We start from the raw sequence: 14,974 nt of genomic DNA on the forward strand, positions 1-14,974 counted from the left end.
AGAATAAATGTTTGTATTTATGTTAAAAAAAAGAAAAGAAAAATTAAGAAAAGATAGTGTTTATTAAATGTAAAAAAATTGTGTATGAAAGTATGGTTGTTTTTAAAAATATACAGGACATCTTTCTCTCTATTTCTAACATCACTGCATGAGATGTAGTAACAGCTAACAAGAAAGGTACACACTATACTGATACATATTGTATAGAATCTAAAAAGAAAGAGTTGGTTAGTACAATTTTACAAAATGACTAATTCTTATATCTTCATTGAAAAAAAAAAAGAACAAATTGGTAAGACTTATAAGGAGCATAGATATGTATCTGTCATATGGTGAGGCAGAAATTTTAAAAGTCAACACCAATACTCCAAAAAAGCAAAGCAGTGATGAAGGAAATGGCTAGAAAGAAATAAAGGTTATGATTCATAGGACACCCACCTCCACGGCTATGTTTGTTGGCCTCCAATGTCACTACAAATTATCAACAGTGCTAATTATAATCATTCAAAGCTTAGAAAAAATTTAAAAAAGTAGAAAGAGCAGTTGAAGCTTATGATTAAAATGCAGACCAAGATTTAGACAATAGCATCCAACCATCAAAATGAGTATAAAGTGAGTTTCATCTTCCAAACGAAATGATGTAATTTTTTGAGTTTTGCTTAAGAGGTTGGATTCTTTGGTGCATTCACTACAGATTGGTTTTCTGCTTTCCTTTGCATGGCTGCCCGTGACACATGATCAGAGATCATACAAACACCAGCATTCAAATCAAAAACCAGAAAAGATAACTAAACTTTTGGTGCTAATTCTTCAACTTTCTCGTGTTCAATATTTTGGGAGATATGCTTAGACATATTTATGTCGTTGATTAAGAAAGTGTGTGTGTGTGAACATTTTAGTGGCATGAGGGTGAAATGGTAAAGTACATTTTGTTCATGCAATTGTTTAATCAGAGAAAACAAAAAAAAAAAAGGGAAAGAGTCACACTCTTTGGTCAATGAAGTCAAGCTTTGCAATTCTCAAAGATTTGAGAATCAGAACAACTCAAATAAAACATTTGAAACTATTTTACTATGTAAAAAATGAATTGAAGCTTATCTCAATCTTATGCAATGATATATGTTTCCATTGTAGGGAGGGGTCCAACACTCATACATACATATATATACAAAAGTCTCCACACTGATAGGATATTATCCGTTTTGAGTCAAGTCTTCATGGATTTGCTTTTAGTACCACTCCAAAAGGCTTCTTATCAATTGAGGTATCTTATGTGTATATAAACCCATATTTATCAAGTGGGACTTTGTTTGTACCCAACATCCAACATGTATAAAATCTCTAACATATCCAACATATTAATTGTTTGCATTTTAATTAATGTCTGTTGTTTATTCAAATTTTATACATGGATGTATTGGAAATTATTCAGAATCCAAATGAGTCTAAGTTCTATATTGGATAAAAATAAGAAAATAGAACACTATGTAAGAATGATGACTCTCTTGAGAATCCAAGTGTGCGTCTAAATTTTACATTGGATAGAAATGAGAAATTGTAGTATCATATATCATATATGGATGAAGAACCATTAATTCATTACCTTGAAGTTTTGAGTTAAGAGTGGTATCAATCTTTTATATAAATCTCATTAGTGTTATATATTTATAGTAAATCATCTCCTTCTTATTGAATATCATGATGCATGCAAGATAAATGTGAGTAGTGTTAATAAGCCAGTGAAGTTAAGAAATAATTCATTGTGTTACTATGCAGATGGCCCAGGCGTAGACATTATTGACCAAATATAAGAAGATGAAAAGGAAAGTTGAAGAATGTGACAATTTTCTTTTAACTTGATTGAGATATTGAGGTTTCTCTCTCTTAATAAAAAGAGTGTAAATTCCATTAGCATTATGGTTTGTGAGATTACTTTAGAAGGTATAAATCATTAGGCTGTCTATTCATCTCTTCTCATAATCTCCAAAATAACTAGCGGTGCTCTCTCATATCAGATGTTAAAGCATCTTTTTTGCAACAAACACCGTATGAATATGATAAAACATGACATGTAATCATTATAATGGGACCCTTACACTCTTAAACTTTGCTTTAGCTAAATTCACCTAAGCCATCATAAAGCTTCACCAACAACCAAATCAAAGCTTTCAAAATGGATCTATCATCTAACTGATCTTTTAAGAATAATGGTACTATGACACACTTTTACATTCATTTGACATAGAATACAGAGATAAAATGGTTATAAAAGTGTAAATTTTTATATTTTTTTAAGAAATAAAAGAGTAAAAAAAAAATAGTATCAAATGAATGTAAAAAATTTATGCTGTGAAAGAATCATTACTCATCTCCTAATTATCCTCTCTAACTTTTCTACTTTCTTAATAAAAAGTTTGGTTTATTTTTTGCGTGATATACAACTAATCTTACTTTGTTTTCTATTATTCTAAGCTAAGTTGGGTGTTGTTAACTTCCATCCTTTTCATTGTGATTTCTATTTTTGTTTCTCTCGTCTTCATCTTTTTCTTGTCTTATTTTAATGCTTTCGATGTGGACCTTCTATATAAGTCTTTCATTATTATTTTTCTAATGCGCTAATCTACTCTCAATTTATTCCTCCTTTTAAGTTACAATGATTTCAACTCACTGAATAGTAAAAACTCTAAACCCAAAAGTAAATATTTAACTTGATTAAATTATTAGTAACATGTATTAAAAGAGATAAAAGTTTCAGAGACAAAAATTATTAGACAATTTTATCGAGAATTTAAATGTAAATTTAAATCTCAGGTAGATATAAGAAATTGGGTTTCTAAACTGATAAACTTACTAAAAGTAGTGCTAATTCATTATGCAGGTTTAACTCACTATCTAATTGTTGTTGAATCTTCTTGATACTTTACAAGGTTTTGAGGCAAATAGTTCTTCAAGGAGAATCTAGTAGTGAACTCATCTTTAAAGAAAAAATTGCACATAATACATAAATAAGTTTAGGTGTTCTATTAGATAAAAATGAGAAAGTTGAGAAAAGTATTTAGAAGGTGTGAATGTTTCAATCTCAAATTCATCAAATGACATCGTTAAAGTATATCATCATATATTTGAAGTATTATCTGTTTTAAAATGTAAAACCTTGAATTCAACTCTTAAACAATGTGTAACTATTGAACGTGGTAAAAACACTTACAATTTGACAGTGGTGTCAATTTGTCTAAATTATTAGGCTCTTAGATGTTATATAAATACCATGTAATTTCCCTGGTTGAGCAACTAAATTTGGTGATAATGAATGATATTAGCATAGGGATGAAGGGGTGAATGATTGAAATTGAGGAGTGTAAGGCACATTCTTGCTAAGAGTTATAACAGATAAAGTTTTTGGTTAAATTAAGTGTGATGAATCTTGACTTAGAGGAAAGGTGTCACATGCTGTTCTTCAAACCCTCATAATTCTGTTCTCCACTTTCATCAGAAATTATGATAATTAATAATAATAATAAAAAAAAAAACAGAAATTGAAAGAGAAAAGAAGAAGGTGAAAACTGTTAAGTCAAAGAGTAATATTTAGGAGTGGAATGAAAGGATACTGTTACTCACTGCAAAAAGAATGTAAGTGGGACTGTGGTTGGACCCCAAAACCCACTTTTTCTACCCTCTTCTCTTCTCTTCACTATGCCTTTCAAACTTTTTCATCATTCCTTTGTGGACCTCTCTCTTCTCTCTATTCATTCCAATAACAGTTTTTCTTTTCTCTCTCTCTCTGCATGCTGTCTTCTCCTTTTACAGCTTTCGCCCTTCTTTCATACCATTAATCTGCTTTCTCTAATTCTCCCCATAGAATAATAGCCTACAATCAATAACAAGATATGTACATATTTCATACTTCATCTATTCTCAAAAGGGTTGTGTTTTAAAGTCAAGAGAAGTTGAATGTCATGGCAAAATCCATCAAACTTTCTTATTCTAATCAATTTCAACCAATAATTAAAAAAAAAAAAAGGTTTTTGGAAGAAAATGTCCTACCATTTTTCTTTTAAGTATGTTGTTGATAAGGATTTGATTTTGTGGATAAAAGACACTTCATCAAAAATTAAACTTTATCTTCATCTTCTCTGTATTTTGAAAAATTAGTTTCATTTTTTTCTACTTTGAAAACTATCTTGCTCTGAGGAAAAAGATGGACCCTTAGTTGACTGTGACAAGAATCATTAAATTAATCAACATTTATTATACCTCTTTCAAATTTCAATTCATACCTTTTATCTATATGCAGACAATTGTGGTGCTGATAATGAAGCCATAGTTTTCAGAAACCGACTTTGTTAAGTAAAATACTAACTCTTAAACATCACACACTCTCATACAAAGTAGAATTAAGTCTCTGAAGAAGTTGATTGAAAGGGTTTGTCAATTATTTCAGAAATAAAGTTTGCAGGGTTCAGAGTTAATGGTTGGAAAGGTTTTTAAGTTACATTTTCTTTTGTAACAAATTTTGTAAAACAATTTATTTGGAATATATGTTGGAATTCATACGTTAACTAGATATAAAGTTAATTTATAATATATAGTATATAAATAAGTGTAAACTTCATTTTATAAACCGTAAATTTGAATTAGGCTTAAAAATAATTAGAGACTCCAAACAAAATGATAAGTAACATTCATGAAGTTTATAGAATTGAATACTTCTTAATAAACTTTGGTAAATAGTAAAGAATTTGTCTGCATTGTTATTGCTGCAATGAATAATTTTGGACATTCTCATTGATTTTGAAGTTATTGTGAACTATGAATTAAATACATAATATGAAAGAATGTTACTAGAAACATGAGACAGTTGATAAATGATAGAGAGCAGAAGAAAACTAGGGAAGTCACGTCATGAAGTTTCTAGAGCAGAAAGAAAGGCAGCATCAGAATAAACTTTGTTTGTGGTGATGTCAGTGCAGTAAACAGTGTTGCACTTCCAACTCACAGCAACCAAATGCATCATAGGTCACTGTATTTTCCTTCACATGTTTTGTAATGAAGACTATAATATATATGGATTGAAAGAGTAGAGACAAACTTTAAATTGGTAGTGAGTGAAGTGAAGAGAAAAGCTGAGAGAGGGTGAAAGAGTTGAAGAAATTGAGAGGGAATCACGCGTGGGGTGGGGAAGCATAGCCTATCCTAACCATCATCATGGCATGTCACATGAGACAATCAAAATGGTAGGGCCATCATGACCATTAGACATGAGAGCAAGCCTCATTCATGGATGAATCATTCATTCATTCATTCATTCATTCATGCTCACTCCTACAACCTACTCATACACCATCATCTGCTTCTGCTTCTGCTTCTGCTTCTGCCTCACCATGCCACTATAGCATGATCATACACCCTTTGGCTTTGGCTATTGCCATTGAGTGTGCCTCCAGTATCATCATGCCATATTCCAAACCATGCCTATACAAAATGCATATTTCAATTGCTCAAGTAATGATTACAAATCATGCATGAAATGCAAAAGCTTTGAAGCTTGCATGAGATTGTTAGAACACAAGTATGAGCATCATAAAAAAAGAAAAACTGGTAAATTCATCCATTTAAGATTTTAGATTAGAGATGATGCCAAAGGTTTATATGGATTTGGTTCATATTTCATTGGTGGCAATAGTTTATATAAATTGGACTTATATTTCATTGATTCATGTATAGGGGCTATATATACTGTGCTTTGTCATTTTTGTTAGGTGGATGCATTTAAGTCTGGTCCATTTCAGACATGTTCTGAATCATGTGTTTGATGATGCAGATTCAGACAGTTCCTATAATGGGGGCAAAACCAAACTACTAAGTATGAAGTACCACCTATATTTGAATAGTTAAACCAATTCCTCTCCAAAGTGTTTTTTTTATGTTTCATTCTTGTTTATATAAAAGGAAATCTACATTTCTGTCACAAAATGAGACATTCTGAACAAGAACATAGATTTTCAAACAGGGAATAAGCATTGTGAAAGAAATCATGATACTAAATACATAAAAGTAAGTGAGTAAAAATATTTATGGTGGTTGTAATATATATATATATATATAAAATTGAAGAAAAAAAGAGAAGAAGGTATGATCCTGTAACATCCTAGGGAGAAAGTGTGAAGGGTATAAGGGAGACAGATGAAAGGGGTTGTGGGGCCCAGGAGAGCACTCTCTACCAAACCAATGCTCCAAATGGGTCCCAATTCCTTCTGTCAACTGTGGCATGGCCTCTGCCAATGTTGTTAGCCCCACTCCACACATCACAGACATGTGCCTATCTGAACCTTACTTTTGTTTTGCATTACCTCTTTTTTCAACTTTCAAAATCTCCCAATACCTCATCTCTACTTCCCTTTCTCTTTCTATCACATTTTCCATAACATACCAAACTAACATCAATTAATCATCAACAAATCCGATTAACGATCTTCACAAAACACTCATTCATACTCTATTTTAAATTCACTCAAGTATTTTTGAACATTTTTAATCACTTCAACACTCAAGTAAATGATTAATTCAATCAGAATTACAATAAAATTTTAAATTCTCAAAATCACTTATCTTCTTATATGTAATTTCTATTTATAAGTTTTGAGATAAATTTGGAATTAATGAAAATCTAATCTTGATCCAATCATAGTCATTAACATTTACCATTAATCTTGATTAGAAGTGATGTTTAGAGAGAATTATGGTTGGATGTCGTCTGTTCGTCTTCTATCTTTTATGATTATTCAGTTAATACACTTTATTTGAATTGTGTCAACTATTTTTTATGACTATATACAGTTAATACACTATTTATCTGAATTGTCATAACAAACTTTATAATTTATTCGACGAGTGGCTCCATCTGGTTGATCCCATGATAGGACCGTATGGCAATACTATAACACAATAAAACTTTTAATTTAAAATCTTAATACAATCTATGAATGGATTTTTGTACTTATATTTATTGTTCATTATTTCATATCTTATATCAACTAAAAATAAAACAATTTTATAATATAAAAATAGATACACTTTTATCGGATTAGTTAAATATAAAATACATTTGGTAACTTGACATTAAAATTTATCTTAATGAAATTTGTAATTACAGAAAAAGAAAATACAAATTATGATGGATTTCAGTCTCTCAAAAAACAACAATTACTGATAAATCTTTGCGGATTCAGTTTTTTATAGTGTTTTATTCTGGTATTCCTCCTTTAATAAATAAGAAATGTACATGAATATTTGAGACACTCCTTTAATAGATGTAGATACATAATATACGAGTACGTACGTAGGTGTACTCCATGCATGCATGACGTCAAAGAGGCCTTTTGTTTTTTTGCTTATAATACGTCCCTGTTGTTATTTTCATTTCAATCTCCATTATCGCTTTCGTATGCATATTTAGTTATGAAAAGACATGCACGGACACGTGGTTTCTGCTGCGGCTAAGAGCAGTGGATGACGAAAGCTCTTCCATCTTCATTTCTCTCTCTCTCATCCTACAAATTGAATCTGAGATGGAATAAGCATTTAGCTTTTAATCCAAATTGTTTCCTATCATTTTATGACTTCAATGTTTGCAGATTGCCTACAGAATGAACAGAGCTATTAAAGCTCTATAAAAGAGGAATCTCAACTGTGACCTTCGTGGATACTTCTCACATACTGTTAAACACCCACTGCCACCAATACACAGACCAAATAAATAGAAATATAATTATGATGAAAAGTCCTATAATGTAATAGAAAAAAGAAAAAAAAAGTGAAAATATTAAGTAAAAGAGTTATGTGTGTTCCTATATATTTTTCCTCCTTATAATTTTATAAATATCCTTATATAATATTTAAGAATAAACTCTTTTGGAACTTATTTTCTTATATGTTTGGGGGAGAATGCACTCTTGAGTGGTTTCAACTTTTAAGAATCATTTATGGAAAGAGTAAAACATCACACACTTTTACATTTATTTTTTCAGACAAAATATAAAGATAAAATGATTGTAAAAATATAAAGTTTTATATTTTTTTAAGAAATAAAAAAATAAAATACAAAAAATGATAGTCAAATAAGTATAAAAAATTTATGTGTATTAAAGAATATTTTTTAATGTAAAAGAAAAATTAAAAATTAAATATATTTTGTGTTAAAATTAGAATTTGTCTTTATTTTAATTACATCTACTAAACATAGATGTAATGTTTAGTAGAATAATTTCAGCTTTTACGAATAGGATGTTAAATATAAAAATCTGATTGAAGCAGAGAGATGAATTTTTTATTAGGTCAGGTTGAAAACGTGTACAGGTGTCCCTTAAACATGTTGGTGTATCATATATCATATAGTCGACAAATTATGAATCATTAGTTAAGAATGGTTCTTTTTCTGACATCACTCGTGTTCTGTTCGCGAAACTATGCATGCAAATCCCTCAACCAGTACGGCACAATTACCCCTTTTGCCGTTCTTACGCTTATTCTTATAGTAATCAGCATTTTCTGCTCCCTTCTGCTACTTAGCCAATCCAGTTGCAATCAACATACATCTCAACACTGATTCCGAAATTCTCTGTCCAATGAGCCCTGAAAGCACAAATTGGATCGTTTTTTGTGTTAAGCAATTTAAAATAATAATAATAATTGGAAGAGTATTTGTGGTGTGTGATATAAGTAGATGCCAAAATGGTTCTTAATTAGGTGGCCTGCATAATTGATTTATGTACTACAGCAATGGTAACAGTGAGAAGAATAATAAAGATAATGAGACATGCATTTTAGAGGAAGAAAAAGATGTTGGATGGCAGTATATGTATGCTCAGCTCTAAGAAATTGGGATGAGGATGATTGTGTTTGAAGCTTTATTCTTATCTTAACAAATACTTTAATGATGTTAATGACAGAAAGTAGTAATTGCTCATCATAGTATTGCTTTAGTGAAGTCAAACTGTGCAAAAGCGACAAAATTTAAGCATATTCGGTATTTAATATAGTACCAGTAGTAGTAGTATTAGTTAAGCATCATCAATGAACCCATCATTGTATCCCATTCTTTTCATTAATGCTTTGAAATTGGCAAAACCATTATCTTGAATTTCAAACACCCGCGCCAATTCAGCTCAGAGAATATGCTCTCGTTTTATTTTTCGTTTCTTACTCTGTAAGAACTCTTTCTACAAAACAACCACACATGATTCTGATGAACATAGGTGAGTTAAATAAATGCATATAAATTAGTGCCAGGTGTGTAACTGCTAACTTTAGTAAGGAGGTACCACAGAAAAAAAAGCATTTCTTAATATCTTTCCGTAATTGGGCATAAATTTTGGGAATAACTATATTAAAAAAAAAAAGTGTGAAATTGATAGATTGTATGTAATAGAACAGGGTCAAGTACGTACCTGAACTGCATTCGGGGGTGACAAATTATTGTAACATTGCATATTATGTAAGAAAGCTGAATTTGGGGGGAAGATGTGTAATCACATTCCGAATTTGTTTGATGTGTTTTCCGATGGAAAATGCACTGCTAACATATTTGCACAAGTTTGCTAGAACCAGATACAAGGACAGAAAGGAGATCGGGCAATAAGATCATTTTTGTTGTTTATCATTATTTGGCTGGTTCAAGATTTTCATGTTTAAAACTGAGAAAGTTTGGTAAGTTGGTTCTTGTTGCGTCCAATACGTCCAAACAAGGGTCTAATGATCATAAAAATCTGGTCCCAAAATATGGTCACTATTAAGAATGGGTGAAGGATTTATTTATATAGATATGCGTGTATCGACACTGCATTCCGTGATTGGGATTATGCAGACATGCTGGAACTAGCCTATTTAGAATATTTGTGGTCCATACTTAACTGCTTTGGACAAGGTTCTCACCTGAATCTCCATGCTGGAGCCAAGGAATACAACATGGAACTAAAGCCCCCAATATATCACCCTAAAGGAAAAGAATGAAGGGGGAAAATAAAGCAGAAATTAAAGCCTCTACATATATGTGCATAAAGAAGAGGAAAATAAAGAAAAAGAAAAATGGGTTTTTTATTTTAAAATAATGGTTTGGAGGAATATGGTGGGAAATTGAGATGGCTTTCTTGGATCCTGCGAGAGACAATGTCACTGTTACACGTATTTATCAATTTGTTAGCCAAAGATAAAGGAAACAAGGGAATGATGAAAAGTGGGAGCAAAAGAAAAGGAGAAAAGAATTCCGAGAAAATAAAAAAGTATGAGTGGAGATAGCAGACAAAGGTAGAATACTGAGGTAGGAAAGAAAACTAGACAGAGAAAGTGAGATGAGATGATGGTGTAGGAGGTTCAAACAAAGGGACCGAACCGTAGAGAGGTGGATGTAGGTGAATAAATGGTGGTGTGGTATAATAGAAGACGAAGTGGAAGAAGTAGTGGTTAATCTCTCTCTCTCTCTCTCTCATCCATGTCTTCCAGTACCACCAACAAAACCCACTGAAGCAAATTATCATGATGAATCTCCCTCTGCACCCTGCACTCCGAAAAAGCGATTGCCATCCTCATCAAAATCTTCCTTCCCTTAAATTTACCCCTTTGAACACCACCCGCTTCTCATCCACAACTCCCACCACCCCAAAACCATGAAACCTTTTCTTCTCTTTCTCACATTCTTCTTCCTCTGCCAAACACACCCACTCCCAGTTCTCTCTGCCACAACCCTGCCTCTCCAACTCATCTCCCTCCTCTCAATTAAATCATCCCTCCAAGACCCTCTTAATAACCTCCACGACTGGGATCCCTCCTCCACCTTCTCCAACTCCAGTCCCCAACACCCAATATGGTGTTCATGGAGAGGCATCACATGCCACTCCAAAACATCACAGATCACTACCCTCGACCTCTCCCACCTCAATCTCTCCGGCTCAATCTCACCCCAAATCCGCCACCTGTCCACCTTAAACCACCTTAACCTCAGTGGAAATGACTTCAGCGGGAGTTTCCAATACGCCATTTTTGAACTAGCAGAACTCAGAACTCTTGACATCAGCCACAACTATTTCAACTCAACCTTCCCACCCGGCACATCAAAGCTCAAGTTCCTCAGGCACTTCAACGCCTACAGCAACAGCTTCACCGGGCCCCTCCCCCAAGAGTTAACCAGCCTTCGTTTTCTGGAACACCTGAACCTCGGCGGAAGCTACTTCAGTGACAGGATTCCACTAAGCTATGGCACTTTCCCAAGACTCAAGTTTCTAGACTTAGCCGGCAACGCATTGGGAGGTTCACTTCCACCCCAATTAGGCCACTTGACTGAACTGGAACACTTGGAAATTGGATACAACAATTTCTCAGGAACACTACCTTCGGAACTGTCATTGCTCTCTAATCTCAAATACTTGGACATCTCATACGCCAACATCTCAGGGAACGTGATTCCAGAGCTGGGAGACCTCACCAACCTAGAGACACTTTTGCTGTTCAAGAACAGGTTAACAGGAGAAATCCCACCAACCATAGGAAGATTGAAGTTTCTAAAAAGCCTTGACCTCTCAGATAACGAACTCACAGGGCCAATCCCCACCCAAGTCACCATGCTAACGGAACTAACCACGCTCAACCTGATGGAAAACAACCTAACCGGAGAAATACCACAGGGAATTGGAGACCTACCAAAGCTTGAGACTCTGTTCCTCTTCAACAACTCACTCACCGGAACCCTCCCGCAGCAACTTGGTTCCAACGGGTTACTACTGAAACTAGACGTTTCGACAAACTCACTCGAAGGTCCAATCCCTGAAAATGTCTGCAAAGGTAACAGGCTCGTGAGACTCATACTCTTTCTCAACAAGTTCAGTCATACCCTTCCACCATCTCTTGGGAGCTGCACCTCACTCGCTAGGGTTCGCATCCAAAACAATTTCCTCAACGGTTCAATCCCCGAAGGCCTCACGCTCCTCCCTAACCTTACATTCCTAGATATCAGCAGCAACAACTTCCAGGGTCGAATTCCGGAACACTTAGGTAACTTGCAGTACTTCAACATCTCCGGAAACTCTTTCGGAACCTCCTTACCTGCGTCTATTTGGAATGCAACTAATCTCGCGATCTTCTCCGCGGCTTCGTCGAACATCACCGGTCAAATTCCAGATTTCATTGGCTGTCAGCAACTGTATAAGCTCGAATTGCAGGGAAATTTTATCAACGGTACGATTCCATGGGACATTGGACACTGTCAGAAGCTGATTTTACTCAATCTGAGTCGAAACTCACTCACCGGAATCATTCCCTGGGAAATCTCCACTCTCCCTTCCATCACCGACGTTGATCTCTCTCACAATTCCCTCACCGGAACCATTCCGTCGAACTTCAACAACTGCTCCACTCTCGAGAATTTCAACGTCAGTTTCAACTCCCTCACCGGTCCAATTCCATCGTCCGGCATCTTCCCGAACCTCCATCCGTCCTCCTACTCCGGGAACCAGGGCCTCTGCGGCGGCGTGTTGGCCAAACCCTGCGCTGCTGACGCCCTCGCCGCTGCCGCCGACGACCAGGTCGACGTCCGCCGCCAGCAGCCGAAGCGCACAGCCGGTGCAATCGTGTGGATCGTGGCCGCCGCGTTCGGCATCGGGCTCTTCGTGCTGGTTGCCGGGACGCGGTGCTTCCACGCGAACTACAACCGGCGGTTCGGAGAGGAGGTCGGGCCGTGGAAGTTAACGGCGTTCCAGCGGCTGAATTTCACGGCGGACGACGTGCTGGAGTGCTTGTCGATGTCCGATAAGATATTAGGAATGGGATCGACGGGAACAGTGTACCGCGCCGAAATGACAGGTGGAGATATCATAGCGGTTAAGAAGCTTTGGGGAAAACAAAAGGAGAATATCCGACGGAGGAGAGGGGTTCTGGCCGAGGTGGAGGTGTTGGGAAACGTGAGGCACAGGAATATCGTGAGGTTGTTAGGGTGCTGCAGCAACAGGGAGTGCACCATGCTGCTCTACGAGTACATGCCCAACGGCAACTTGGATGATTTATTGCATGCCAAAAACAAAGGTGATAATCTCGTCGCTGATTGGTTCACAAGGTACAAGATCGCCTTGGGCGTTGCTCAGGGAATCTCCTACCTCCACCACGACTGCGACCCCGTCATCGTCCACCGCGATCTCAAACCCAGTAACATTCTACTGGACGCCGAGATGGAGGCAAGAGTCGCCGATTTCGGCGTTGCCAAGTTGATTCAGACCGACGAATCCATGTCCGTCATTGCCGGATCCTACGGCTACATTGCTCCAGGTAACAACCCACTAACACCAACACCAGTTCCTACGTTTTCTTAATTTTTGTTTTTACTGTTGCAAAACATTCAGCTTAGCTTAATTAATCAAAAGAAACAAAAAGTTTATTTTTTTATTATCAAATTTACTAAGGTGGTCCATTGGGTGTGTGAAACCAAGTTTGAACGAAGAAAGCAAGCAAGTTAAGGTTAAGGTATGAGCATGAGAGGGACTTTTCCTGAGGAATTTCGGTGCATGGGTAGGCGCACTGTTACGCATGGAGGGAGAAGAAGGCTTTTCCTTTTTTGTTTAAATTTGTTAACTTTGGCGAGCTGATCTTGATGGGGTCCACGTCCACTGAGAATATTGTGAATTATAATAACTCCTTTGAATGATGAGGATGTTGACTTGGGTACATATATTTTAATGGTGTTTGTTTTGTAGTTGTCTGAATGAAGCATTTAATTAACAGTACTTCTTTCTTGGTATGTGTTCCTCTGCAGAATATGCTTACACCCTTCAAGTGGATGAGAAGAGTGACATTTACAGCTATGGGGTGGTGTTGATGGAGATTCTGAGCGGAAAACGTTCTGTGGAAGCAGCATTTGGAGATGGGAACAGCATAGTGGATTGGGTGAGATCAAAGATAAAATCAAAAGATGGAATTGATGACATATTGGACAAAAATGCAGGAGCAGGTTGCAGTTCAGTAAGAGAAGAGATGATTCAGATGCTCAGAATTGCATTGCTTTGCACCAGTAAAAATCCTGCAGATAGACCTTCTATGAGGGATGTTGTGTTGATGCTGCAAGAGGCAAAGCCAAAGAGGAAATTGCAGGATAGTGTTGTAGGTGGATTTGGAGGGGACAATGTCGTTGCTGCTCCTGACATTCCCTTTCCACACAAGCCAATTGCAGAATGCTAATGTGTTCATATCATTCAAATGTTTTTTTTTTCTTTTTTTGGATATTTTTTTTTTTTCTTATTGTGGGGGATTGGTATAGGAGAAAGTCATTTTCTATTTTACTTGCAATGGAATTTCAAGTGTTACTTGTTCTAGTTTTTTATCTTGTCATGACTCTTGTTTGCTGATGCTTATATCTATATATATTCGAGTCTCACCTACGCTTGTATATTTCCACGTTTCTGCCTGATTTTCTTTTAAATCAATAAATAAATAAGTGAAATTGTGTTATGAAACACAATATCATGTATTTTTTAATAATAAAAAAAATAATTGACACCACTGGAGAGTTGAACATTGCAACCTATTTTATAGTTTTCTTTTTAATTCGATTTGGTTGGAATTATAGTTTAATTCACAATTTAAGTTTAAAGTATTAAGTTATAAGTGACTTTGTTTTTTATATTTTTTTAAAGATAAAAAATGTGCATTGGAACTCTACTTTCATTTTTGAAAACATTAAAATCGTATTTAAATACTAATTTTGAATTAAAAAAAAAAAAAGTGGTCCAACTTTTTTTAGTGTTTAAAATAGTCAAATTTTTTTTTAATTTGTTTAATTTGATTTTATTTTTTTTTTGCATTTAAGGCACTAAGAGTTCAAGTAAGAAAAAATATCGAATGAGTTATCATTTAATAGAGTTTATAGTGACGGGTTCACATCATCATCTACCATCTTTCCCAATCTAGAAAGTTCAATGATGGGTTGTGGTTGATTCTG

General features: G+C 35.1%; 1 protein-coding gene across 2 annotated transcripts; it reads left to right on the plus strand.

Moving 5' to 3' along the window:
- Positions 1-10,152: 10,152 nt before the first annotated feature.
- On the plus strand, positions 10,153-14,414 carry LOC106756245 (leucine-rich repeat receptor-like protein kinase TDR). Of its 2 annotated transcripts, XR_001375469.2 has the most exons (3): positions 10,153-13,308; positions 13,443-13,701; positions 13,793-13,909. XR_001375469.2 is itself a non-coding variant. In XM_014638584.2 (2 exons), the coding sequence occupies exons 1-2, from the start codon at positions 10,662-10,664 to the stop codon at positions 14,212-14,214; spliced, it is 3,069 nt and encodes a 1,022-aa protein (XP_014494070.1). In that variant the 5' UTR covers positions 10,229-10,661; the 3' UTR covers positions 14,215-14,414. The 2 variants fall into 2 exon arrangements, 1 of the variants encoding a protein (XP_014494070.1); XM_014638584.2 differs by lacking the exon at positions 13,443-13,701 and having other exon boundaries at positions 10,229-13,308; positions 13,793-14,414.
- Positions 14,415-14,974: the final 560 nt, after the last annotated feature.

Source organism: Vigna radiata, chromosome 2, assembly GCF_000741045.1.
Source record: "Vigna radiata var. radiata cultivar VC1973A chromosome 2, Vradiata_ver6, whole genome shotgun sequence".
In the NCBI taxonomy this organism is placed as follows: Eukaryota; Viridiplantae; Streptophyta; class Magnoliopsida; order Fabales; family Fabaceae; genus Vigna; species Vigna radiata.